At 47.1% G+C, this 27996-nt stretch overlaps 3 protein-coding genes across 4 annotated transcripts in view; 1 reads left to right on the top strand and 2 right to left on the bottom strand.

The window, feature by feature from the left end:
- Positions 1–9264: 9264 nt before the first annotated feature.
- LOC135805558 (uncharacterized) lies at positions 9265–12669 on the bottom strand. Its single transcript, XM_065319609.1, has 2 exons — positions 11651–12669; positions 9265–10683 (listed from the first exon to the last, which is right to left on the bottom strand). The coding sequence occupies exons 1-2, from the start codon at positions 12533–12535 to the stop codon at positions 9691–9693; spliced, it is 1878 nt and encodes a 625-aa protein (XP_065175681.1). The 5' UTR covers positions 12536–12669; the 3' UTR covers positions 9265–9690.
- Positions 12670–17819: 5150 nt separating this feature from the next.
- On the top strand, positions 17820–27396 carry LOC135805562 (coadhesin-like). The gene is made up of 7 exons (XM_065319619.1): positions 17820–17976; positions 18427–18544; positions 22611–22715; positions 23617–23693; positions 24270–24487; positions 25454–25699; positions 26394–27396. Exons 2-7 carry the CDS (start codon positions 18456–18458, stop codon positions 26544–26546), a joined length of 888 nt encoding a protein of 295 aa, XP_065175691.1. The 5' UTR covers positions 17820–17976; positions 18427–18455; the 3' UTR covers positions 26547–27396.
- LOC135805559 (uncharacterized) overlaps positions 27325–27996 on the bottom strand; it is a 39072-nt gene continuing 38400 nt past the window's right edge. For both annotated transcript variants that reach the window (XM_065319610.1, XM_065319613.1), the window contains one exon: positions 27325–27899. The gene's annotated coding sequence lies outside the window, so the exon portion shown is untranslated. The remainder of the gene's footprint in view (positions 27900–27996) is intronic.

Genomic DNA, 27996 nt, shown 5'->3' on the forward strand with positions numbered 1-27996 from the left:
ACGACTCGTGGCCGCCATCACTCCAACTCCTGCGAGACCATTTCAAGTCCCATCCAGCCCAGGGCTAAGCACCAGAGAACACCCTCGCGATAATATTACCAAGCGCCATGTCAAGGAGCCCCCAGCATTTCACGGTGAGGCAGATTTGTTTCGGGAGTGGGTATTTAGCATGGACTTAGCTATAAAAGCCATAGGATTTGCGACACAGGAGGAAGAAGTCACTTATGCCTCGAGTTTTCTTGTGGGCAATGTCCGCCTATGGCTTATTTCGAACATGGAGGCTGGGGAACACTACATCAACTGGCCCACGCTAAGGGATGCACTAGGAAGTGTGTATGGCCCGCATTTCAGCAATGAGCAAAATCGGTTGAATTTATTAATTTAGTGCTCGTCAGAAGGACACCGTTGCATCATTTATCACTGACTTTAATCGTCTCAGCCTGCAGGTACCCGAGTTAGACGAACACTCGCGCGCCCTGCTGTTTGTCAACGGACTCGGGGGCCATTTGAGGCGTGAAGTACTCAAGGAGCATCCGACAACACTGTCGAAGGCTATACAAGCAGCACTGACCGTAACGGCCGAGAATCGACACCAACCAGATGGCATAGCTGCAGGATCGCCAAATATCCGAAGACCAACCAGACTGTCGTCAGAAGACCGTAATCGCTTGATGAGTGCTGGCAGATGTTTCGCTTGCCGACAGCAGGGACATTTAGCCCGAGATTGCCCGCGAGTTCACCACCACCCAAACGCTGGACGCCAGTGACAGCGGTGCGATCACTGGCGCTGAGAAGAGCACCACCCTGTCCCACTGCCGCTCCAATCGCCACGAAGAATCGCTTCAGTGACTTATTGGTTGACAAGTCGATTGCGGAGAAGATGAGCCTGCCGCGGATGTTGCTGCTGCTACCGCTACTAGTTGTGTTGATTCCAAAAAACATGTTAAGAAGAGCCGCGAAGCGCACGTCGGCAGTGTCGTCGCTGAAAAAGAGAACGAGCTACTACGGGTGGAAGCCAAACTGTACGGCCGTGCAGCGACAGTGTTGATCGACTGTGGATCAACCCACGACTTCATTTCTGAGGTGTTCGTCCGAAGACACAAGGTGCCAACAGAGTTGGGATCGGAATTACTGAAAGTCACATTAGCGGATGGAAAAACGAGCTCACACGCTATGGAGACCACGAATGCCATAGATGTTGTTGTCAGCGACTCCAAGGAGAAACAGCAGTTTACCGTCTTTCCCCTCGCCCGCTACGACGCGATATTGGGCAAGCCCTGGTTGACTAGGAACAACCCACGAATCAATTTCCGGACCAACGAAATAATCGTGGACGGGAATGGCCTGCCAAGTGCACCTTCTCAGGACAAGGACGGAGACTCGCAAATCGAAAACATGTTCATTTCTGGCTGTCAGGCCAGTCATGCGCTCAGAAACGGCGAACAAGGATTCCTAGCATGGGTCACAGCTGAGGACGACTCCGGTCTTGATCCACCTCTGAGTATCCTCAACTCTAACAAGCCCGAAGTTGCTGACTTGCTTCGTGAGTATTCCGACTTTCCTGATGAACTGCCGGACGCACTTCCACCTGAAAGATCCGTAGATCATGAGATTCGGCTTGAAGAGGGTGCACCGCCGCCGTCACGTCCAGCCTATCGTCTCCCCAAGCCTGAAATGGACGAGTTGAAGTCGCAACTGGAGCAACTACTCGCAAAGGGTTTTGTTGAGCCTAGTAAGTCCCCGTATGGCGCACCCGTGTTCTTCGTAAAAAAGGCAGATGGCAGTTTGCGCATGGTATGCGACTGGAGGGATCTTAACAAAATTACTGTGAAGAATAAGGCTTGCCTTCCCAATGTGGATGATCTATTTGACACAGTCCAGGGGAACACGTATTTCACGAAGCTCGATTTAAGATCAGGGTACAATCAGATCCGTATTCAGAAGAACGATGTGAAGAAAACGGCCATCAATACACCGTTTGGGCACTATCAATTCCGGGTAATGGGTTTCGGCCTGACTAATGCACCGGCCACATTTCAGACTCTGATGAACAGCATCCTCCGCCCGTACTTACGAGATTTTGTAGTTGTGTTTCTGGATGACATTCTCATATTCAGCAGATCGTGGTCAGAGCATCTAAGCCATGTGCGGACGGTGCTGGACGTGCTCAGGAAGAACCAACTGCTCTGCAAGTTATCGAAGTGCGAATTCGGCGCTTCGGAAGTTCTGTTCTTGGGGCATTGCATCAACGGCTCTCATATTTCACCTGACCCGAAGAAGGTGAACGCTGTCCGGACGTGGCCCAGTCCATCGAGCATCACTGAGGTGAGACAGTTCTTAGGCTTCACGAACTATTTTAGACGATTCATAGACCACTATTCGTCTATAGCTAAGCCCCTTGAAGAAATCACTGGAAAGCACGCACGATTCGAATGGGACGATTCCAAGCAAGGGGCGTTTTTGGCCTTGAAGAATGCTTTACTGAATGCGCCAGTATTAAAGCTTCCAGATGTAGACAAGCCATTCAGAGTGCTTACGGACGCAAGTGATTTTGCGGTAGCAGGCGTTCTCCTCCAAGAAGATGATAACGATGGTTGGCACCCCGTAGCATACACTAGCCGCAAATTATCATCTGCAGAGAGAAACTACACAGCGGCAGAGAGAGAGACCCTTGCAGTCGTATTCTCGCTCAAATGCTGGAGAATTTACCTGTTCAATCAATTTGAGCTCCTAACTGACAATATGGCAGTGGTTCACTTGAGAACCAAACCCCACCTTACTAAGCGCGAGGCCAGGTGGGTGGAGTTTTTGGCAGATTATCATTATTCTGTTCACCACAAGCCAGGACGAGAGAACGTCGCAGATCCACTATCACGTCGCCCAGATTTGCACAGGGCATGCCAGGATGAGATTATATCTAGCATTAACAAGCCCACCCCAACAGCCAACGTAAATGCCATCGAGTATGCACTGCAGATTAACGACCAGCTGGCGACAACGATTTCGAATGCATATTCGCATGACAAGGATCTCTCACCTATTATCGAAAGAATGCAACATTCCGGTCCAGATAATATGTATGACCAATACTATTGGGATGAGCAAATGCATCTTTTATACCTTCGAGGAACCCCCAATAACCGTCTCTGTATACCGAATTGCAGTATGCGTTTGCAGCTTATCCAGGAGTATCATGATTGTGCAACTGCTGGTCACTCGGGTCGCGACCGCACCTACTTTCGTTTAGCACGATACTTTTACTGGCCAAGAATGGGACTTGATATTAAGAAGTTTGTTAAGTCTTGCGGAGTGTGCCAACACACCAAGGGCAGCCAGCAGCGTTCTGGTTTTCTGCAATCCCTCCCCATTCCTGACCAGCCTTGGAAGGACATTTCAATGGACTTCATCATGGGGCTCCCTCTCACCCCCAGAGGCTATGATGCCATTTATACATTTGTAGACCGCCTCACCAAGTGTGTTCACTTGGTTCCTACCCACTCCACAATTGATGCCCGCGGTAGTGCTGAACTTTACATTCAGAATGTATTCCGACTTCATGGTTTGAGTTCCACAATTGTATCAGATAGAGATCCTAGATTTACTGCCAACTTTTTTCAAGAAATCATGAAACAGCTAGGAACTAAGCTTTCTTTCAGCACAGCAAACCATCCTCAGACGGATGGGCTCACAGAACGTGTTAATAGGCAAGTAGAAGATGTTCTACGAGCTTTTGTCAATCATAAACAGGACAATTGGGACACCCTTCTTCCGTTGTGTGAGTTTTCCATTAACAGTTCCCAACGATCATCTATTGCTAACACTCCTTTCTGCTTGAATTATGGATTTAATCCTCGGTCCCCACCTGAATTTATTTTACGGGGAGGGGAGAGTTCTGCCTCTGTTGATTGGCTCCAGCAACAACGTGATGCATTAGACATTGCCCGTGATGCCTCAGTGGCCGCTCAAGCACGCCATGCGCTGTACGCAGACCGTGGAAGGGTTCCCAGCCAGTTCAAGGTTGGTGATATGGTGCTTGTTTATAAGGACTTCTTGCTAACGCCAGAGGCCCGTCTTCAACTGTCCCGGAAGCTGCGGCCAAGGTGGTTTGGGCCCTACCGCGTGCAGGCAAAGATTAGCTCAAACGCATATCGTTTGGAGCTTCCTCGCACGATTCGTTGCCATCCCGTCTTCAACATTACTGCCTTGCGGCGGTATGAGGAAAACGCTATTCCTGGCAGAGAGCAACCTCCACCTCCATCATTCACTGACCTCGATGGAAACACACGGTTCATGGTCGAAGAAATTCTGGATCACCGAGAACGTAGGGGACAGCGAGAGTACCTGGTCCATTGGCAGGGCTATCCTGTCGACGAAGCTACATGGGAACCCGCAACTAATTTGCGCGATGAGTCTGGCAGAGACATTGTGTTTTTAAGACGTTATTTAAATACAAGGAATCTTCACTGATATTGCAGCTGAGTTAACTTCTGGAATTCCATTGCACTGCATTCTGTGTAATTTTCCTCGCGATTTGACTGTTGGGTTCTGGACTTATTCCGCTTATCCACATGCAGATTTACCTACTTGAGTTGCTCGTAGAACCCTATGCTTCCTTTAGGGGAGTGGGATGGTGTAACAGTGTTACCTGCTGTTCACACTCCTATCCCCTCTATCCACGGCCCTTCGGCCTATCACCTACCATCCCGCCTATCTAGTTGACACCTTTACATCATATATAACCCTGTGCAGTACGAATAAAGATCATTCTTTTCCTCGACCCGCAGTAGCCGGTTACAATGACGGCTGGCCTTGCTTCACTGGAGCGGGTCATTGCCACGAAGCTCCTCCCAGCTCTCACTGGCCAGGAAATGAGCTATGAGCTCCGCACCTTTTCTCCTTCCCCTGCCGGAATGGTGGTCTAGGGATATTGGATCCTACCTCTCTGTCGGCCCAGTACCAATCCTCGCGTGCCATCACTGCTCCTATGGTTGCCAACATCCTCACCCAGAGTTTCAACCTGGGAGACTCTTTGGCAGAGGTCGCCAGCCTGAATGCCTCTAATCGCAAGGATATGAAGGCAGCTGCCACGGAAGCCCTTCGGCAATGCACCGCCCGAGCCTCCTCTGCCCTCCAGCTCCAGCACTCCATCAACCTTGGCAGTGAGGCGGGTGCGTCCAGCTGGCTCACTTGTCGCCCCCTCAGTCGGCATGGGTTCAGCTTGTCGAAGTGTGAATTTCGCGATGGTCTGGCATTGCGGTATGGCTGGCACCTGGCACGGCTCCCTTCTACTTGTGTCTGTGGTGCCACCTTCTCTGTTGAGCATGCTCTCTCTTGCCCCACCGGTGGTTTCCCGACGCTTCGCCACAATAAGGTACTGGACATCATCGCCGGCCAACTGAAGAAGGTGGCACACAGCGTAGAAGTAGAGCCTCGTCTCCAACCCCTCACCGGCGAGCTTTTCCGCTACCGGATGGCGTCCATCGAGGATCAGGCCCGTCTGGATGTGGCGGTGAGTGGCGTGTGGGGAGGACGGTTTGAACGCGTTTATCTTGATATACGGGTGTTTAACCCATTCGCTCCTTCGAACCGTTCCTCTTCTCTCGCTGCTCGCTACCAGAGCCATGAGCGCGAGAAGCGTCGCAGGTATGGTCAGAGCGTGCAAGAAGTTGAGCGAGCCTCCTTCGTACCAGTCGTATTCTCAGCCACAGGTGGAGCCGGTCGAGCTGCTTCCGCTCTTCTCAAGCGAATTGCTGCTCTGTCTGCAGAGAAAACCGGAGAGCCATACGCAATGGTGTCCGTGATGGCGTTGCTGCGTTGTCGTCTTGGTTTTGGTCTCCTGCGTGCCAGTGTTGCCTGCTTTCGCGGTGCCCGGCGGATGCGCCGCGTCAATGACCAGTCTGCTGTCCTCGCAAACGCTGAGGCTGCATTTACTTTCTTTGCAACTCCTGCCGCGTATCCCCCTTTGCAACTGCCGCGTATCCCCCTTTGCAACTGCCGCGTATCCCCCTTTGCAACTCCTGCGTATCCCCCTTGATTATCATCATTGTGTTGCTTTTTTAATTTTGCCCGGAAAAGAGGCTGTTGGACTACAAACAAACAAACAAACAAACAAACAAACAAAACGGTACTCGGACTGTAGTGTTCGAGGTGCGAATCTTTCCATTTCTTTCTCGGGGAATGTAATACTGATGTCCTAATTAGATTGTGAGTTGTTCATTCACATTCTCCTTGGCTTTGGGTTGGGAGGCAGTTGGCAATTGAAAAAGGCAATTTTCCCACATTATAATATAATTTTGTGCGGTCATTTCCCTTCCCTGTGCTTCATCATCTCTTTACCTCAAATCCCTTACGTGCTCGGGCTATGCTTTGGAGTAAATTGCCCCCCCCCCCCCTCCACAGACTAAAACCTCTGACACGATAAGCGTCGTAAAGCGAGTTTGCGGAACCTTGCAAAGACGTAATTTGTGGATGAGAACACAAAGATGACGCTCGCGTCGAACTGAAAGGGGACAGACATGGGCAAGGTTGTACAAACATTGGGAGGGATACATGCGGTATTTGCCAAACAGGATCTACAGAAGCAGTCGATGGTGTGCCTCCAAGGATTCGGTTAGATCTACTGATAAACCAGACCACCACGTGTCACAGCAGTCAAAGATTGGTAGGATGTATGCCTTGTGAAATAGGATTTTGCAGCCGTCATTCAAGTGGCGACGGTGAGGTTGCTTCATGCCTAGAGCAGTGCTAGTACGCTTTCGGATATAGTCAACTTGTGGCGACCAGGAGAGCTGACTATCAAGAATTACACCAAGATGTTTATGCTGTGTAACGATAGACACCAGGGAAATGCAAGGGTTGGCGGGATGGGGAGGGGAGCCAAACATAGCCTCCGTTTTGGCTAGGTTCGGCTTGAGTTTACAAGTTTCCATCCAGGTCACTGTGGAATTCACCCCAGTCTGCATCATCATAAAAACAAGCTGATCGGGAGAGCTATCAGAGCACACAAGGGCCGTGTCATCAACAAAGAGACGCCATTAATATGCATGATCTTTGATAGGTTCTACATGTATCATGCAATAGCATACATGCGGCATATGACATTTTCTAATACACTTGCAGCCAGATACAAATCAGAGTCCTCCGGCTCGGGATTACAGCCAGATAAAACATTTATCTGACTGTATTAGAAATCAGGTAGGCATCTTCCAAGTACTAGTAACCACTTGTTGAAAGGTCTGAAGAAAGTACCTCTATCATGCAGTATTCTGTTCTCGAGGTTCGTGGTTTCTCGTAAAAAAAGTGTGTTATTGGCGAGTTGTTGTTATAATCCGAGGTTGACTATCACCGTGACTGTGTACCCTATATTACACTCTCACAACAAGCCAAACGGGATGGACCAAACAGATAAGAGAGAATACAGAGGAATCGGAGGATGGAACGGATGGCGAAGGAAGCAGTGAGTCGGGGAGCGATGAGGAGAGTGGTCGTGGGAGTGCCGGTGAGAGTGTTGGTTCTGTGCGTAGATTTTGTACCTAGTAGAAAGTCTTCAGTGTACAATCATCTGCTAGCTAGTCCTGATTGTTGACTCTTGTTTCACTGTACTGTGCCGTGGTCGTCATGGTTATGGACCACAGATAAAGGTTTTGGCAGCCATTTATCAGCGTTTGTACAAGCCTAATTATTTGTGTGTACAGAAAAATAGTACACTTAGGTAGAAATGTTTCAAGTAACGTGTCGTGTTTGGTGTGGCCAAGCTTGGCCGTTAGTGTTCTAGGTGAAATATGCTGCTGTTATACGTTATCAACTTATCACTTTGTCCTCTTAAGCTCTTTCTTTCTCTTGTTTTTTTCAGTTTTCATTTGCAAGTTAATTGTTAAAAAAGGAGAAGGGCAAAATGTTACGTCGTTAACAGTTATGACAAACTGTCCACCAATGTAACCAGATCTTATACAGTCAGCGAGTGCGACAAAATGGCAAAAAACTGACCAGGAGTACCGAGATATTCGGCGACCTGACACCTAGCTCCAACACTTCTCCAAGGCGCAAACCAACAACCTTCCAACTTGGAAGGCTCAGGTTCGGAAAGGTCCAAGAGAAAGCGCAACGAAGTAGAGCATGAGCTACGCCCCATGGCAACAAAGAGTGCTGAAAGTTACTGGATGATGACGGAACTAGTGAGACTATTGGACATACCTTACTACAACTCGACGATGCAAAGCAACAGACCACCCAACTAACTTAGGAGGCTCAAGTGTATGTAATAAACACAGAAAGGGGAAGCTACTAAGCGAAGACGAATTGTGACAAACCGAAACGTCAACATCCCACTGAACTCCACTATCATGTTAATAACTTAAGATGGACTAGTTATGTACAATCATGAACAAGTAGTTCCACACGACGTACGTTTCGACGTATAGGTCATGATGGCTCATCAGGTGTGCAAAGTTGAACTCGGATGGTGAACCAATTTAATTATGATAAAAAGGAGAAGGACAAAATGTTACGAGTTATGACCAACTGGCCACCAATGTAACCAGATCTTATACAGTCAGCGAGTGCGACAAAATGGCACAAAACTGACAAGGAGTGCTGAGACATTCGGCGACCTGACACCTAGCTCCAACACTTCTCCAAGGCGCAAACCAACAACCTTCCAACTTGGAAGGCTCATTCAGTAACTTTGGGCATTCTTTGTTGCCGTGGGGCGTAGCTCGTGCTCTTCTTGACTTCGTTGCGCTTTCCTTTCCCTCTTGGACCTTTCTGAACCTGAGCCTTCCAAGTTGGAAGGTTGTTGGCTTGCGCCTTGGAGAAGTGTTGGAGCAAGGTGTCAGTTCGCCGGATGTCTCAGTACTCCTTGTCAGTTTTGTGCCATTTTGTCGCACTCGCTGACTGTAAGATCTGGTTACGTTGGTGGACAGTTGGTCATAACTCGTAACATTTTGCCCTTCTCCTTTTTTATCATAATTAAATTGGCTCACCATCCGAGTTCAAGTTAATTGTTAGCACACGCATTCGTGATTGCTCACGCTTTCATTGTTAAAATTCACACTTGTAAATTTCACTGCTGTTGTTCTTGGTGCTATTTCTCTAATTTAGGTTTTCTATGATAGTTCAATTTTGTTTCAGTGTCCCTTAGTACAAGGATGATTCCTGATAAGTGTTGTACGAAAACTTGTTTGACTCCTAATTTTTCTCTACACTATTTCTTCCCACCTTCATCGTTTTGTTGCATATTGTCTCCACCGTTTTACATTGCATGAATAAAGTACACACAAATGACGATTCAGCTTGTCTTATTGATTGCCGTTATTAAAATTGAATAGCATCGCATTATCTAATAGTTAATATACCTACATTCGGAGTCATGTGCTGCGTGTCGTATATGGGTACTAGACTGCAAGCTAGACCTACAGTAGGTCACATTACCGGATTCAGCTTCAGCTATAGCATAATTATGTCTCTGCAAAACACCAACGGTTTGCGGAGGATAGAGTAATTAATGGTAGCCCTCTGGCTGTCTTACATGATGTACTTCGAAGTAGACCGCAGTAGCCAGGGTCCAGCAAGCAGGTATGTGTAGGGCGATTACAATAGACCATGCATAACTGTTCTGCACATATCAATGCAACTAGGTTACTTGATGAACATTGAATGACACAGCTGCTGGGATGGACTTTAAAGTCGTCATTACGGCTTGTACCCAGTCAATTCCCAAATCGCCTTCATTTTGTAGGTGTCAAGAGGTTCGAACAAGTCCTCCAGCAAGAAGAAGCAACCATATCGGCTAGCCTCACCATTCAGTGTGAAGTAATTGTAGGAGTCACCGCCCAATGGCCAGTAGTTGTCACGTACATCATGGATTATGACTTGCGTTATGCGCGGGTCACGCTGCGCCAATATGCGATTGCCAATGTTGGTCCGGTTACCAACGTGTGTTCCTGTTCCTGCCTCGTACGAGCAGAGCTTCAGCTTGAAGTGTTCCTTGATGGCCGCCAGCGCTTTAGTGCGGTTGACATTTTTATCACTGTCGTCTTTGAGGGCCTGTATCACATCGGACACGCTCGCACCTTCACGGGCTGCTTCGGTGTCGGAGTAATAATGTGTTCCGGCTATGCCCCACAGGTACTTGTTCACATCTCCATAGGTCGCCTCTGCCCAGGACAATGTGTTGTTATACTGCTTTGGGAAGATTGACCACCAGGCGTAGATCGGTCGGATGCGCTCCGGCACTGAACTGGCTCCAAACACTTCCTGAAACACCTGCACAATTTGATGGATCCTCTCCAGGTGACGGCGATGTCCCCAGACCTGTTCATTGGACCCGTTGACCCAGGGGACCTTGTTGTTGTTCAGCTGGCTGCCTCCTTTCTGCACTTCTAGCTTGGCTGCAGCCTGATTGTAGCCATACTGGTGAAAGCCAAAGTTCCACACTTCGTTGCTGTGTTCAAAGTAGATATTCAAGCTCTTGTCAAGACCCTTGTTGCCAGTGAACTCGTTGCCGTTCCGCAGAAGAAGGGCCAGCTGGTAAATGTAGCTCTGTTTCTCGTCGGCTGGAGTGTGCGTCCCCTTGAAGCCGGCGCCAGATGCTGAGACCGGAATGTTGATCCAGATGTCCTTCTTAACCTGGTTGGCGAGTAGGATGATGTATTCCCACGGCTGTCCATGTGCTCCAGCCCGTACCTGCAACACAGAATACCACATCAACTCATGGGCACGACCGAGCCAGCCATAGGCATGCAATAGCAGAAGCACACTGAAACTGCCACACATGCAGTCAGAGGCTACTTGCGACTGGCCTTTCTTCAACTGGAAGAGTATACCGTATGTTACAGAATGCTTGATATGTTGAAGTCTTACGGAACGCTTGGACGTACATCAGCACAAAGGATTCAAATGTATGCAAGGCGGGATGTTTAAAAACTCCATGATCACTACTAGGCCAGGAACACAAACTACTTTGAAGTAGGAAGGTCAAGTTCCGATCGGAACGGTGGAAGAGTTTTCTGTTTGTGCGGCAAGTGCAGATCCGCGGGAGTGTATTACCTGGCACACTGACTGTAGTGTAGGAAGTGGCAGAGGAGTGGTGTGTGTGTGGGGGGGGGGGGGGGGAGGGGGGGGGGGAGGCTGATGAAGATGTCGGAGAAGGAGAGCCCAGTAACGCATTGTGGACCCTTGGCTAGCGCCAAACGCCACTAATCGTAACGGTCTTTTGCTGAGTTTTGGGAAGACAGTTCTGAACAGTATTCTTGTTTTCTTTCCTGTCAGCGTAGATCTGCTTATGTCGGTCTCCCTCTGTTTACCTCCAAGGCATTATTTTGTATTGTTGTTCGTGATTTTTTGTTTGTTTATAATGTTCATTTGCTGTCAAGTATCCCATCTGAAATCCCAGTGCTAAGACCCTGGATTTCCCACAAAACAATATCCTATTATAATTATGGCTTTTGACTGCACTACAGCAGGTAGGCATTATGTCATGAACTGCAGAAAATATCAACACTGCATGTTTATGGGAGGCCCAGTGCCAGAACCATGTCCGTGGGATAAGCTATACTGATACTTCAATGATCCATAGCTCTAGCTCTTATTGATACAAATACTTGTACAATGTTACCCTGGTCACTTTTATAATAATAATTATTATACTTACTGTTGTGTCTCCAAACATAGCATCCGTGGGCAAAGGTCTGTCCTTCCACTCGATTACGCTGCAGTATACGGCCTCATCACCGCCACACATCCAGGGTTGGTAGTTGGTGCCTGTGAAGCCCATAAATCGCATGTGATCAAATGGCTTCAGCGCCTCCAAATACGGATCAAGGAACAGCTGCTCTGTATTGTGCTCATAGCCGGGATAGGTGATGCGCAGGTTGGTAAAGCCGGTGCCGTTTTCCGATTTGCTGGTACGTCGGGTGTTCGTGAACTCGATCACCATCAGGTCGGGTGCACCTTCTGGCAGCGTCACATCCGCGCTCATCGTGTTCGACGACTCGTCATACTTAGCGTTGGCGACCGTGAGTGGTGGCGAGGCCGACTTCATGTCAGCGTAGCCCTGCAGCGACAGCTTGAACACACCGCTCTCCTTGGGCTGCTTCTTCTGCGGATCGTCCTCCGGCGGCGCCCAGGCGAATGCAGGCCTTTCGTCGAATATCACTCCTTGCACGTCTGCCTTTGGCCAACCGGATTCATCGATGGGAATAGGGTTGGCATCACTGTGCGAGATTCTTCTCGCACCATTGTGGAGAACTAAAATCTCACCCGGGTAGTTCCTCCGCGAATCAATGGTTTGCCCGGGAAGGACCTGGAGAGTTCTCTCCGCCTGCAGTTGCTTCTCGACCACGCTCATTGGTGTAGCCGGAGCGCTCCACATTCGCACCGAGGCTGCATGGTTCACATAGGCCAGTGGGTGGCCGTTCGTTGCCTCGACCCCGATTGGTCCCGTCTGGGGTGCTCGGTTATTGCCTTCTCTAGCCGCTTGCCCCGGCAACGTCAGACATGCTGCCAACATCAAGATGATTGGCAAAGACTGCATCATGGGATTTGGAGCACACGAAGGAATAGAAACTGCTACAGCTGTAGTCTGTCTAAATGTAGGTCAACATGATTCGTGCCAGAGAAGCTTTTGCGAAAGTGGACCATTATGATGAATATCACAACGCTACTGCTCAATGCTAACTACTCATGTGATCATGTAGCCAATACTAATTTTTATACATGATTGTAGTGATCATGATTCATGGTGATGTACTCATGATTATGTTGTCCCCGGGGAAAATCGCGATTCCGCGGCCGCGTTTTTTTCGCGTTTTTGAACTTTTTTGTTGCACTACACGTACACACAGTGCACTGTTCGGTCAGCAACGTTTCCTCGTGGCGGCTTCGTACTCAAATATGATGAGTGCTTACACCAGAGACTTGTAACTGATTGATTTCACTACCTACTAGTACTCACTGAAAATTGCCGCATATCAATAATATTCACCGCATATTTACCGCATATTTACCGCAAATTCACCGCAAATTATGCCATATTATGCCGCGTTTTTTGCGATTTTTTCCGCGATTTTCCCCGGGGACAGATTATGTCGTAATGTAGATCTACTGCCCTGGTGTGGTACAAGTGTAGATTTACAGACTACAGGGCCTTCCCTATCAAAATAATAAATTCTACTACTACTACTACTACTACTAGTACTACTGCACCGAGAACTGTTTCTTCCCAATCCGCCAGATCTTTTTTTTTTTTTTTACTACAAAGCACTGGCCAGCAACATAAAAGGGGAGGTAGACAAAAGTGGACAAGCGAACTTTGACAACACAGAGGAGCGTGGCATGCGTGCCGATGAGGTAGGTCAACCTCCCCCGACCTAGTGGTCTCGGGTTCAACAGTTGGTCTACGCATCAGGAAGGGGAAATGGACAGAGAAAGGGAGAATGAGCATGAGGAGCTTCCCAGGAGAGGAAGAGTGAGAGAGAGAGAGAGAGAGAGAGAGAGAGAGAGAGAGAGAGAGAGAGAGAGAGAGAGAGAGAGAGAGAGAGAGAGAGAGAGAGAGAGAGAGAGAAAATGATAATAATAATAGAGACAACCGGTTATTCTCAGTGCTGGTGGACTTCAGTGGCCCATAGCCAATTGGTCTGGCGGAGGTGATGGTAGGCCTTGGTCTTGAATGTCGGCAATTTCTTGAGAGTTGGGCGTTCGGCGAGAATTGGGGCAGGCAGTGTGTTCCAGCTCTCCAGGACAAAGTATGGGAAGGAGCGGCGGATGAACTCTGGACTGGAGGCTGGCAGAGGAGTTGCGAGTTGGAAAGAGTGGCCACCGAGGGACTGGCGTTGCCGGCGCGTCCGGGGTGCAGCGTTAACTCTTGCTGGGGGAGGTACCATGTTGGTAAGCAGAGCTGGACCTGGTATGCATTGCAGCTTATACAGGTAGCACAGCCCGTAAACATGCCTTCGGATTGCCAGGCTGGGGAGCAATGAGGGGCCAATAACCTTCATGGCTCGACGCTGGACCAGGTCCAGCTGATGGAGGTGACAATGTGCAGCACTTGCCCAGACGAGAGGGGCGTACTCCATTATAGGCCGTACAAATCCTTTGTACACAGTTAGGCGCCCTGCACTGTCCAGGATCCGAGATGCCTTTCGGAGCAGGCCGAGTCGCTGGTTGGCTCTAACGGCAAGGGAACGGATGTGGGCCCGGAAGGAGAGAGTACTGTCAAATAACACTCCTAGCAGCTTGAGCTGAGGGCTCTCAGGCACCTGCATGCCATCAAATGTGAGCTGTGGGACATCCAGGGATGGTCTGTGGCGGTCAAGGAGTATTGCCTGAGATTTTGATGGCTCGAACTTTATCTTCCATTGGGCACCCCAAGTCTGCAGGCGGTCAATAGATGCTTGGAGGCTATTGCAAGCAGCAGCGATGGTATCTGGGTTTCTGATTAGGGCATAGAGTGTTGTATCGTCCGCATAGACAGCTAGACTGGAGCCTGGGGCTAAACACTGTTCTGCATCGTTTACATATAACAGGAAAAGAGTGGGACCTAGGAGGCTACCCTGGGGCACTCCAGCCTTGATCGGGAACAGTGGGGAGGACTGACCGCCAACAACTACAGTCAGTTTTCGGTCATGGAGATACGACCTTAGCCAAGCCAGGAGTTGGCCGTGGATGCCACATTGCTGTGCAGATCTAAAATGTTTGTTACTACTATACTAGTATCATGATTATGGCTCCAACTACTAGCTTAGCCTGAGCCTGATATGACTATGACTCAATAATGAGGCTGGTCTACGTCTGCAGATGAGGACAGCAGGTCACCGCGATAGGCACCGGCGGATTATGGCGGCATAATTATTGGTATAATTTGGTGGTTGAAAATTTGGAGCCTAATTATTTGGCATCCTTTCGGTGTAGGAGCATAACTACATGATTGTACCACAATTCTGGTAGTAGTATGCAGGCTACACAATTGTGTACAATGCACCTGATCAGTCCTGGTGGTCTGCATGGTAAAGGGCTTGAAGTTGGAGGGCATGCACTGCAGATACTGAGACAGTGTTTTCAATGAAAAGCAGGGTAGAAATCATGGCAATACATTATTGTATGGTCGAACTCGTCTTCTTCAAAGTTACAGTAGTTCTTTCTCACACTGATGCAGTACATGTAGCAGAAGATGCGAGTGAATCAGCCTTTATCAGGTATCCTGGGGCGGACGAGATAGTGACGAGTAGTCCGCAAACTGACTGACTCTGCGTACATGTTCATTATTCATGATACGAAGTCATGACCTCTGGATTTTAGCTGCTATATCTGTGCAGGCTTCGGACATTGCTACGGTATAATAATTAAAAAAATTGAGGCAGTGTAGTTGGTGTTCGGTCATGATGGAAGGAGAGGTGGAGCTACGGAAGAGATGAGCTGATTATTCGCAGGGTGAGGGTGACATATCGGTTGGACGAGTATGACGATTACGAAGATAGTTGAACATGGTAATTTTCAAAGGTAACTCAAACTGATTTGGCAATGAAAAAATATTTTACTGAAGTCATGTTTTCCCTTTTCCATGATAATCACTAGCATGCATGGACACCTTGGTATAGGGATACTCGTGTAACATATTGTTGTACTTATGGCCCTTGCAAGTACAAAAAAGGCACAATTTTCCGAATTTAGGGGTTCCATAAGTACAACAAAGTGAATATGTATCCCCGCGTGCCAAAGCATAATATGAGGATTTTGCGAGCATAATGCGAGAATCCATGAAAGCATAATTCCATGATTTCGCGAGCATAATCCGCCGGAGCCTAAAGCTTGCCAAGCGAAATTTTACGGGCTCCACTCAGCTTGAAGCGGCTCCACACGTTCAAAGAAGATGTCCATAAGTACATGTACCTCACGCACCAACACTGGCTGATGGCTACCGACTTCTACTGATGAACTCTTGATTGTGGCACGGGTCATGTTCCTTGGTTCGGCTATGCTGGTGATATTGGGCTTCATTAAATTTTACCTTTTATTATTACAAGTAGTTAGTTTTGTTTGTTATGATTTCTTGGTTTCCCACCCGGTTTAGTTATAATTTAAATTATTATTTGGTGCAGCTTTAGCGCTATGTGGTTTATGATTTTCCTTTTTCTTAATTTCGTATTTACACAAGAGAGAGAGAGAGTTTGGAAGCTTTGTTAATTTCTTATTTAGCGCTTTTGGGCGTCATTATTTTCTTCTCATTATTTCGCACCAAGTTTTTATTTTTGTGGCATTCTCTAGCCGCTCTGTTTGTTTTGCAGTTGTTCTTGTGCAACCCCCCCACCCATTTTTCGATGCCTAGTTGCAACGCTGACGCCGAGACCTCTGGTCGGTTGAGTTGCTCCCAGCACATCAGCACGTCGTCCCTACATCCCCTATGTGTTGTCCTTTTCCTCGTTTCTTTTTGTTCTCCACCTGTTTTCCAGTAGGGGTGAGCTGTGTCAATAGTAAAAATAAATAAATAAAATTAGCTGAACTGACATTTGTGTACTTTATTCATGCAATGATTGCGGTTATCAAATTATTGTCTCCTCGCCATGTGTTTAAACAGTAAAATTCTATTAATTTTTTTGTATAATACACGGTGTAATAATATTATGCATTTACTTGAAGTAGATGTGGTCAAGTATGCTAACATGTATGTGTACATGGAGCAATTCATGAATATGCATGAATATATTTGGGTATTGTGTACATAAATCAGTGAAATCCAGCCATATATGCACATACAAAATGATATCAGTTATCCAACATGCCTGATTCCCGAAGTGGTCGGATAAGTGACATTCGACTGTACTACTACTAGCACTGTAGGACGCAGGAGTTGGACGATACCATACCAATGCCGGCAATGGTTTCAATGGCTTTGTCATCTCTGCTGTCCTGGACTCCTCACTCAGTCAGAGCTATACTTCCCATACATTTCACAGTGCAATGTGCGCTTGCGAAATCCAATGCGGCAATGGGACATTCAGCAGCATTGATCCCCACTCACTCTCGTGAGCGCAGAGTCGTCTAGTCTGGGAATTCTGTGAACGCGTTTTCGGTGAACGGTGGTAGATCCGCACCTGGGTTTTATTTTCACGACTCTAAGTCTCTATGCTTGTCGCCCATCATCGTCGTTTCGAACGCCATTTTCCTGCACGGGAGATGCAAGCAAGCTGCATTGCTGAGTGCAAGTGCAATGTCCGATTCATGATCGGACATGGTTATGTCCGATCATGAATCGCGCGGACCTACTAGTGCCTGCAAGTCCAGGTAGGTGGATCGGCGCCGCGCGACACGGGCTCACACGGATGTAGACTTTGCTGTTGTTGGTGGTATCGGACTCAGCACTGCAGCCGGCACGGCACCTATTTGTTTCCTGCACGAACTAACTGTTTCTTCTGACAACCTGTCCGGGGGAATTCCACAGTATGGGAGAACAAAGCAAGAACCTGTCACTCTCTTCGACTTTGACTTGCAAGCAGACGACATACAGACAGAGGCAACATCCAAGTGATGTGCGATGGCAACCTACCGCATAATCCTTGACAGATTCCCGGTTTCCATTGAACTTGGCTGGATAATACTAGATCGTTCATTGTCATGTGCGAGCTAAACAAGACAAGTAAATGTCGGAGCAAGGTAAAACCGGAGTTGTGTGGTCACGATGAAGTTGTAGCTGATCCGGCATCCACGGCTGCACCACTTGCAACCATGAGAACTCAACGACCAACGGAGCAAGGCCGATCCATGATCGATTCATGACTGTAACCGATATCTTGTCCTTGTATCCGGAGGCATATAAAGGAGAACAGAGCCTTGGAATCGTCATTTCAGTCCCCGGAACATTATCTTAGTTAGCGCAATTGGCTAGAGGACAACGGAGAGTGGAGTCAGCATCAAGGACAGAAATCTTCTCAACACTGACACCAGGACAGGAGTCACAGTCTTCGGGACGATCGAGATTAACAGGTAATAACACTAGGTCTGGTTTGGTAGAGTATTGTACTGTAGTTGTAGCTACAATTGTAGGAACTGAAATCCAGGTCTATTTACGTTTGCAGCGGAAAAGGCCACGTTGTGGCCTCGCACCCGTCCAGAAAGTGATTACAATTGGTTCCCGAAAAAAACCCAAAACCCAGTCCGAACTAAATTTTGTATGGCTGGTGACTGGTGACTGGTCTTCCTTCAAGGTACACAACATTATATTCCGGGTCAACAGGTCGGTATAACGAATTGCTGCCGGCACACAATCCGCTGTGGCTGTTCAGATTTCTAATACAACTTCACTATGACGTGTAGTGAGTGTATGGATGGATGGGAGAAATTATAGCGTTTGATGGCTGGGAATTTCCTATTTCAGTTCAGGTTTGGTCATATTCCATCATCTGCTGCTGATCTCGCTTGGTTGCTGCTCCGCAGAAACCAGCGTCGATTTCGGGCTACTCACGATGGCTGTCCTGCATCCCATCATCCCCGCCACAATTCTCCTGGGTGTTATGTCCACCATTGTCATGGCTGGCCCCAGTGACCCCAGTGGGTAAGTTAGGCTGTGATCAGCACATGTGCTGATCACAATGTGAATCATTGTTGAAATCTGTTTTTGACTTTACTCATAATTTTTCGTAACGAGAGAGCCTGGAAGCTCAGGGCCCTACGTAGTCCATCAGCCAAGAACTCAGAAGTCGTCAAATTCAAGCACCCTGTTGCACTTAGAAATCGAATACTTGATTTTGGCCTCAATGGGGAGTTTAGGTACCCTGTACACCGAATCCGCAAATAAAAAGAGTAAACGACTTGCACACTCTGCAGGGGGAAGCCGACAAAGTGACCATTTTTGGCATTTCATCGACAGCCATTGTTGTGACCTAAACCCAATCTCCAATCAGTGCCATGCGCGTTTCAGGAATGAACTTTCAGATTTTTGTGAATTACGGGAAAAATCTTGCAAATCGAGAAGATTTGCAGTGTAAACCATTGCAGTTTCCGTATTACACGTGTGCCTGGATTCAAATTACAATAAAATTGTTGTTCGCCTACTTGTAGAGTGTTGTTCCATTACACATCTCTTTCACTGTTCTATTTAATTGAGCATCCGAATACATACCTTCAGGAAGATTACAATGAGCTAGCATTGAACATCATCCACCTTCGGGTTTCCGAAGTATGCACCCCGAGTCATGTCAAGCAGGTTTGAAGCGTAGTTTTTACTGTTTGGCAAAAGTGATCTACGCTTCCACCCTGAATGGAATCACCCCGGGAAGGTCCTGATCCCTGGAAAAATAAGGAACGTGGAGAGCTAAAAGTAAGGAATCTGCGGCGATGGATGTTGTACATCGAGTGAATGCCCTGCAGTTCTCTTCTCCATTACGACCAACTAGCAAACGCCATGGCTCTGGATGCTGACAGCAAACAGTTGAAATAAAGGCAAGGCTGCTTTGAACATGTTGCAACCAGGTAGTAGTACAGTTACAGTTGTACTACTTCGAAGTACGAGAGAGATCTACCACACTCGAGATCACCCAAAGAATAAAGCGATTGAATTCAAAATCAAAACAATTGTTGGGGATCGTCTGAAGCATATTCAAGCGAGGTACAGTCGGGCTTGATGACTGATCAAAGCCCTCGGGCTGGTCCGTTGGGCTTTGATCAGCCATCAATCCCTCTGTACCTCGCTTGATTATCTTCTTCATACCATTGTAGTTGCAAACGAGTAACTACAACAATTGCAGTACAATAGTCATGTAGTTTTTTGAATTAGTTATTTTGAAAATGGTGAGCATCTTCATCTTCTTCCCGGTGCGCATGTACACATATTTTTTGAATCTGTACGTGCTCCAAGCCAACTCACCTCTGCTCAAATCGACGGCGATTTATTTCGCGATGTTAGGTCGATCGCCACGGAAAACCACACCAAACGTTGACAAAACTCCACGTTTTTCACTGAAGACGCATTGGATGTCATGATAAAACGGATGGAAAACCTCGTAATGGCTGATGAAGAAGAAGAAATTTGTCGAACTTCCAAGGCGCACTGCAAAAGGAGTGCAAGAGTTTCGCCAGGGAAAGTAGGCAGGTCGGATTCAGTGATGCTTTTGCTGTCGATTGATGTCTGTTCCAGGTGTTCGATTTGTAAGTGCAACAGGGGACTCACTTTGGCACCACTGGCTGATGGACTAACGCTATGCTTTTTTGCCTTGATAACCTAGGCAAAAAAACATAGGGATGTTATAAAAAATTTCATTTCTCCTATTTTTTTCAAGACATAACCTGGGATTCGAACCCGCACTATCGCCCTGCATGCATCCCCCGATACACTTCGCATACATACTAATTCTTCCAAGTATTATTAGTTGCTTCACGTTATGATCTTGCATTTGAAAGCCCTATTTGAATTTTGTGGCCAGCTGTTTGTGGCCAGCCATCTTTGATGGTACGGTACGGTACTGGACAGGTACGGTCGAGGGTAATACGACAACGTCTACCACCTTGATGACCTAGGCACAAAAAGCATAGGGATGTTATACATTTTTCAATTCTCCTATTTTTTTCAGGCATCACCTGGGATTCGAACCCGCACAATCGCCCTGCATGCATTACCCAATATACTTCGCATTCATACTCATTCTTCCAAGTTGCTTCACGTTATGATCTTGCATTTGAAAGCCCTATTTGAATATTGTGGCCAGCTGTTTGTGGCCAGCTGTCTTTGATGGTATGGTACGGTACGGGAGAGATACGGGATAGCGCCAGGCGTGACACACACAAACAAACAAACACCAAATTAAAGCTGTGTGGACCCTGGCTAGCGCCAGACGTTACTGAAGTAACGTCTTCTGCATAGCTACGGGAATAATTATAAAACTATACCGTTCACCAGTCACTGATTTCACCGCTTTAACCGTGTACAGAACTACATCTTTGAACTTGTTTTTCTTTTCAATGGGGACGGCTAAATGATCCGAGAAGCCTGAGAATAGTAACAATACATCAATGATTGTTGTGTTGTATACAGTTACGTTGATCAGTTTCTGATGAGAGTATTGTTAGAGAGAGAAAGAGTGAGTGTGAGTGTGTGAGAGATAGAGATAGAGATAGAGATCAGGGGCGGATACAGGGGGGGGGTTCAGGGGGTTCGGACGAACCCCCTAAAATAATTTCGACCATGGGTCCAGTCGATATTTTTGTGGTATCCACGTGCGCAGCCAGCGAAGTGTAGCGTACCGCGTAGCCAGCAGCTACAAGTACTAGTAGTAGACTTCACTGGCATGCATCCTGCATGCATGCAGTACGAGTCACGTACAGGCAGTGCAGGTACATGTACTAGGTCACTGCATGCATGCAGTGGTCGGGACTGTTGTACGCGTACCGTTCGAATCAGGGAGTCGTATAGACCCCTGGTTCGAATCGAAGTGTCTGTACGCGTATCATGTGACTTGAAACGATCGACAGTTCACTTCAAGTGGTGGAGCAACAAGCAAAAGGTGGAAAAACTGCCACTTGTCCTCCTTAGGAGTAATACCTTCCTTGTCGTTTTGTTTTATTTCGCGCTGGCTGGACTGTAGGTTTCCTCCGTCGCAGTACGAAGATAATGTTTGTGCTTGTCGTGTAGTTTGCCATGTCGCGGTGGAGCAAAAGGTGGAGAAACTGCCACTTTTCCTCCTTCCCTTCCTTGTCGTTTTGTTTTATTTCGCGCTGGCTGGACTGTAGGTTTCCTCCGTCGCAGTACGAAGATAATGTTTGTGTTTGTCGTGTAGTTTGCCATGTCGCGACGTCTGCCAAAGAGGCGAGCGGCCGATCAGTTGCCATTGAGCTTGGCTTTGTTCCGCCGTGTACGGCGCGAATGTGACGACACGGAGTCCCAGCCGGAGGACAGTCAGAGAACTTCGCCTTCCGTCAGTTCGGAAAATGCTGCAGTCACGGCCTTAGTTTCTGCCTGTGCTGCAGCTCTGTACTTTGTAAGGCTCTAAACGCATTACCCTCGTCTACCCAAGCAATGCAAGGGCTACCGTGACAATAAAGATTTTGCAACTTCCGGTGTACTCGTAGTGAACGAACCGAAAACAGTTTGAAGTGAATTTAATTCTGTGCACTCGAAAAAATTTGAACCCCCCCTGAAAAATTCCTGGATCCGCCCCTGGAGATAGAGATAGAGAGAGAGAGAGAGAGAGAGAGAGAGAGAGAGAGAGAGAGAGAGAGAGAGAGAGAGAGAGAGAGAGAGAGAGAGAGAGAGAGAGAGAGAGAGGGATAGAGAGACAGACAGAGAGAGAGAAAGAGAGAGAGAGAGAGAGAAAAAGAAAGAGAGCAAGTGTGTGTCCATTTTGTGTGGTGGTGCCGGGTGGTGGTGGTGGTGGTGTGTGTGTGTGTGTGTGTGTGTGTGTGTATGTGTGTGTGTGTGTGTGTGTGTGTGTGTGTGTGTGTGTGTGTGTGTGTGTGTACATGTACAATGTATGTGTTGGCTGAGTGCCTTCAAGATTACAAAACTACTGTACTAACATGCTTCAAGGGCAGATCGTTTCTCCGCATAGCATCCGATAGCTTCAATATTCAGTAAGCCAATGTACTCAGTTCTTATGCTACCACTGTGTCTCACTGTACATCTGCAGGCCGAACACGTGTAATTACACTGCTACAGGTGTCGAGAATCGGGTTAAAAAGCACTACCGGTCATGTGGCTGGTGGGGTCGCAGTAGATGCGTTCGGCACAATACGTGAGTACACAGTGTGGCTTGCCTTGAATTTTCACGTTCTTCTTCGAATCAGTTGGGATTAGGATTTACAAGTGCAGCTGCACTCTAGGTGTTTTGGAGACGCAGATGATTGTGTCGGAATGGGCACTGTCCGTGTAGTTCAACAGATAGAGGCCTTTTTTCCTTTGCAGTATAATACGTACTGTCCTAAATTAAAAGGATAATTATTATCATGATTAAAAAAGAGGACCATAAGTTTACAAGTTATCCGCTATCCTCTTTTTTGGCTCTCCATCCGAGTGTATTACACTGCCATGTCATGATATTAGACTGTACATATATGTCTCTTTCCCTCAAACTAGTGAAGTACATATATGTACGACTGAGGGAATTTGAAATTTGGGCTGCTAGCTAGTGAGCATGACCGGTCAGAGCTTGTGGAAGCATTTGACAGAGGTGGAAAATCGTGCCCTGAACACATTCAGTGACCGATAAACGAAAATGTGGCAACTCAAATTTTTCATGCCTCGGTATGGCAATAATCAGGCAGGTCTTGTGGCTTCAAGTATGCACTGTACTTTTATGAGAATGGTATTCTATGTTTTAAATTAAACAACGCCTTGAATGTGTGATTCGGGGAAATCATGCAATGCTGCATCCCCTGATCATGAGACTGAACCAGCTGTAGCAATCAGCATACAGCACTTGCTTAACCTAATCCTACTTGAGTGCGGAATCAATTTATTTCAATCAGCTGCCCCTTATCCTAAGGGAAGATAGGAGTGTAGGGCATTTCTGCATTCGATGATTAATGCTTTGAGTATTTTGTGTGTGTGTGTGTGTGTGTGTGTGTGTGTGTGTGCGTGTGTGTGTGTGTGTGTGTGTGTATGTGTGTGTGTTTGTGTGTGGCTTTTGTGTTCAGCAACTACAAAGTGTACTCCGTTGTCCATAGGAAACGTTGCTGTACTGGTGCTCGGCAGAGTGGCAACCAATGTGTTTGTAAGCAGCCTACAGCCTGAGCTTTGTAGACAGAAGGAGTTTGTTAGGAAGCTAGTGCTATTTGACGTCCCACCTCCCTGTTATAGTTCTTGCACTCCTTGGTGCAACGCACTATCATTCAGCCTGTGTGCGTTTCATCACAATTTTTCCGCTAATATGCTGCATAAATTGTCATTGTTGTGCTTCGTCACGCTATCACCATGTACGGATTTGAGAAGTAATGGTGCGAAAGGTCTCATCGGAATGATAGTCATAGTTATTGTGCTTTTTGCTTGGTGACCTCACAATCAACACCAGCATTGCTCTCTCAGTCCGTCCCATAGTGATACCATGAAGTCTCGGCTTGCGTAGAGTACAGCCATATCTGTGTACATGTATACAAACTGAGTAACAAAATAATTTTTCTTCTATTATCAGAAAATGCAGTCATGAGTCAGGCCAGTGTCAGTCTGCCGATGGGGAGCACTAGCTCCTATGCTAGCAACAGCCAACTTGTTCAACTGTCTGCACCTGTGGCTAGAAAACCAACCCCGGTCAAGATGGTGTTGTTCTGTCTTTGCCTGTTTCATGCTGCAGTGGACTGTCTAGTCACAAAGTGGGGTAGCTGGTCAAGCTGCTCTGATAGCTGCAATCCTGGAACGCGCCGCCGCTACCGCTGTGTGACCCGGCCAGCAGATCGTGGTACAGCATGTCCACCAGAGCACGAGACCAAGCCATGCAATGCTGGTAGAAAACACTGCAACATTGAGACAAAGTGCTGGGCGGATGGATACGTCAATGCGTCTCTGTGCGGAGTAAGGAACTTACCAGTAGAGATGCTTATTTGAACACAGCTGAAGGAAAATGAAAATTAATGAGTTCTGCTCTCGTTGCCCATTGGGTGTTGAGAGGCTAAGTCGCTCATCACGGTGCTTCGGCACACTGATTAAATACACATGCGGTATGAGTTCATGGTTTGGCAGCACACGTACATGTTTGCAAGGGCACAGCACTCTGTACTGTGTAGAGACACGGCACAGACCCCGGTCGAGTCAATTTACGCTGGGTTTATATCAGAACTGTTAGACCAACTTCATTAATGAGACTCAGTACACACAAGGTGTGTATGTGCATGAAGAAGATTGACCCGATCAGATAAATATACAATACAAAGTCTTGTCACGGGCTCTTGTACGGTTGCATGCCTACTCTTTTGGTGGGGAATCTACATTGTGCAATGCTGTGCAATGATCCTGCTGCCAAATATAACTGAGCATATTAAGTACAGTAGTTTCTCGATTCCAACCAGACTTTGATCAAGAGGGGTAACAGACTTTAGTTAAAATATGAAGAGTTTAGATACAAAATGCGACAAGCACCAAATTTGAGAAATTGAGGTTTTGAGCTCAGTGTAATCAATAGGGCTGGAGGCACCTTCATCCAAAATTTCAAATCCAAAATCTGACTAGAACTGCTTTAAAATCATCTGATGAGTGTTTTTTGAACACGAAACTCGGAGTATTATAAACGAGAAAGATTTTTGGTCTCTGTTGTTCTGCCTTGTGTAGTACGCTCTGCCCTTGTTAGGGTACTGAGCACTATTTGCAGCAAGGACTTCAGACACTTTGTCTATTAAAAATTTATACGAAGGAAAAAAACGATATACAATCCCATGACCATTGGAACCGTGGGCAGCATGGAAGCCCTTCAGCCACACTGCCTATAGTTGACATTTTGTGCATGACTGCCTCCTTGCCTTTTCTTCTAACCCTGCTGTGTAGTACTGCGATGCTGGTATTGCCACGCGCAACGCATGGCAGGATCAGTCTGGAGCTAAATGCGATGACAAAAACCGCTGCACAAAGGATGACACCTGCAGGAGAGGTGTGTGCAAGGGCAAGCCGCTCTCGTGTTTGTCTTGTGAATCCTGCAAAGACACCCGCTGCGTGGTAACCAAGGGCTTCTGTCAGATTCATGGCCACTGCTACCAACACGGGGATCCGAATCCAACCAATTCACGATGCCAGGTATTGCTTTCATTGTTAGCTGTATATCTCTCTCTCTCCCCTCTCCGGCCCTCTCTCTTTCCGGCCCTCTCTCTCTCTCTCTCTCTCTCTCTCTCTCTCTCTCTCTCTCTCTCTCTCTCTCGATTAGAGCCCTCTCTTGAATAATGCCCTATCTCGAATAGTGCCCCAGTCTCTAAGCGGCAATTAAAAATATAGTCCTCCCTTGAATAGTGCCCCCCCCCCCCCCCCCCCCAGGCCTGTAACCAAGTCCATGTGCAAGTTTGGTGTTCTTTTGGCAATGTTCTTGTTCATGTCATTGAACTGGTGGTTTCAGGATCAACATCACAGTTCTTGTTGCCCATTATGTCGAGTCGTGATACTTTACAGTAAACTTAAAGCTCTGTTTTTTTGCCATCTTTGTTTTTATGCGGGCCCAGATCACGTAAACGTACCAGCATTGAAAACATAGAGCCCTCTCTTGAATAGTGCCCTCTCTTGAATAGTGCCCTCTCTTGAATGGTGCCCCATCTGTGATGGACGTTGAAAAATAGTGCCCCAGAGGCACTAATCGCGCGAGTGTGGTATGTACAAAAGGTAGAAGCAAGGGCCCGTCCTTTCTCTTGATGACGAATCAAGTTTGTTTTGTAGAATCAGTTGACTACAATCTGAATTTGTCTGTCCGCGTTATGCTTTTATTGCCTTACTTTTCCTGCAGTACTGTCACAATCCCAAGCGACCACACACGGTTAAGGGCATTGTTCGACATAGACCCAACGTCTGGACCAACCGTCGCGTGGGGACAAAGTGCTCCAGGAACGGTCATGTGTGTCTTGCGAACGGTAGATGTGGCCGCCCCGCTGGCAAATAACAATTTTATTAACTGAATATTTCAAGATGTTCAAGAGCCTGAAGTGTCTCCTTCTTATACGTATGCATTGGAGATATGGACACTTTGCTTTCTTTGGCTGTGTGCTGTGCCTTGTTTCCGTGACACTGTATTTAAATTTCACATCCGAGGACTGCTCATGCAGCCTTATCGTGGAAAGTTCACAACAGTACACCCCCCCCCCCCCCCTCCATACACATACGACCTGATCACATAATAATACTATTATCTATTCCCCGCACCTACAGCAACTTAATTGGTTTGTTTCGAACTCCCCCACAAGTAGTAAAGTCCGTCTCCTCCGAGCTACCACATCTCTGTTTGTATCGTCCCCCTTTTTCACTGCTCTTATACTAAATGGCTGGCGTTGCCCGTTCATGTCCGTCAGGCAAAGGCGCTTGAATAGTCAATATACCTGTTTAGTCTCGGTCGTCTCACGTCGGCTGTACTGCTCCCTTTCCTCAGTTATTTACCATGGTATTGGTGCACCACCACACTTCTGATTTTTTCTTTCTACGCCATGGCTGGCAAACGCCCCCTCCTCACCTATATTGGCACTGATTCATCTTTAGCCACTGGAAGGTGTAATAATAATATGTACTCAAGCTTAGCATGAATCTTGCTAGATTCAACTTCATCCTGCAGCGCCAATCTCCATTCTATTCAGTCCCCTCCATTGAGTACTTGGGCTTGCTCAAACAAGTACTGGTCCGCTAGTATTTGTAGTACTCCAGCGATGCACTTGTGACTTCTCACAATATACCATGCCGGATTGTCATTGGCATTGAAAATCAATCATTTCTGTTGTGGACCAATAGATATTTTTAACGTATTGGTGTGAACTTGAAGAGGATAGAAGAAGGGGAGGGGGTAGACGATGGATGGTCCGTTGTTCAATTTTAAACAGTGATTACAAAGTAGACTGAGTGATTGAATATTAGCGTCCATTCAGCCATTGCTGATAGATCTTTTGAAAAATACTTTGAATTATGAAAATGAAGAAACAGCTTGAGCACTTCAAAATGGTGTGCACTGTGTCTTGACTAGAATCAGACGCACCAACAAGACTGCGATGTGCTGTGTGTGGCAAGTTATCTCAGTGTTGAAGACAGAGGCATATTTTGTACTTGTACAAAGCCGGCAATGAGGAACAAAAACAATTGTTCTTTCTGGTGATGTATGGCTGATTTAGCTTGACAAGCAATACACAAATTACTACTCTGAGCTACATGATGAGGTATTTTGATTGAGAATTATTGTTCGGTAGTAGAGAAGAGTTGCAGTATTACATCAGATACGTGATATTTGCTTCTGTCCGTGTTGGTCTAGCCAAACCTAGCAGGACACACAAGATCATCAATCGAACACAACTTTGCTCGGAGTTGCAGTGAATATTAACCGTATTTTCCTGGCTGTAAGTTGCCCTAGAATT

The sequence above is a fragment of the Sycon ciliatum genome, chromosome 1 (assembly GCF_964019385.1).
Source record: "Sycon ciliatum chromosome 1, ocSycCili1.1, whole genome shotgun sequence".
Taxonomy (NCBI): domain Eukaryota; kingdom Metazoa; phylum Porifera; class Calcarea; order Leucosolenida; family Sycettidae; genus Sycon; species Sycon ciliatum.

What these genes read in the sequence shown, in the direction of transcription:
- LOC135805562 (XM_065319619.1), top strand. Translation starts at nt 18,456, where the DNA reads ATGGCTGTCCTGCATCCCATCATCCCCGCCACAATTCTCCTGGGTGTT. An exon ending in AGATGCGTTCGGCACAATAC is followed by an intron (nt 22,716 to 23,616) that starts GTGAGTACACAG and finishes TTTTGTGTTCAG; the next exon opens with CAACTACAAAGTGTACTCCG. An exon ending in CAACCAATTCACGATGCCAG is followed by an intron (nt 25,700 to 26,393) that starts GTATTGCTTTCA and finishes CTTTTCCTGCAG; the next exon opens with TACTGTCACAATCCCAAGCG.
- LOC135805558 (XM_065319609.1), bottom strand. Translation starts at nt 12,535, where the DNA reads ATGATGCAGTCTTTGCCAATCATCTTGATGTTGGCAGCATGTCTGACG. An exon ending in CTATGTTTGGAGACACAACA is followed by an intron (nt 10,684 to 11,650) that starts GTAAGTATAATA and finishes TCTGTGTTGCAG; the next exon opens with GTACGGGCTGGAGCACATGG.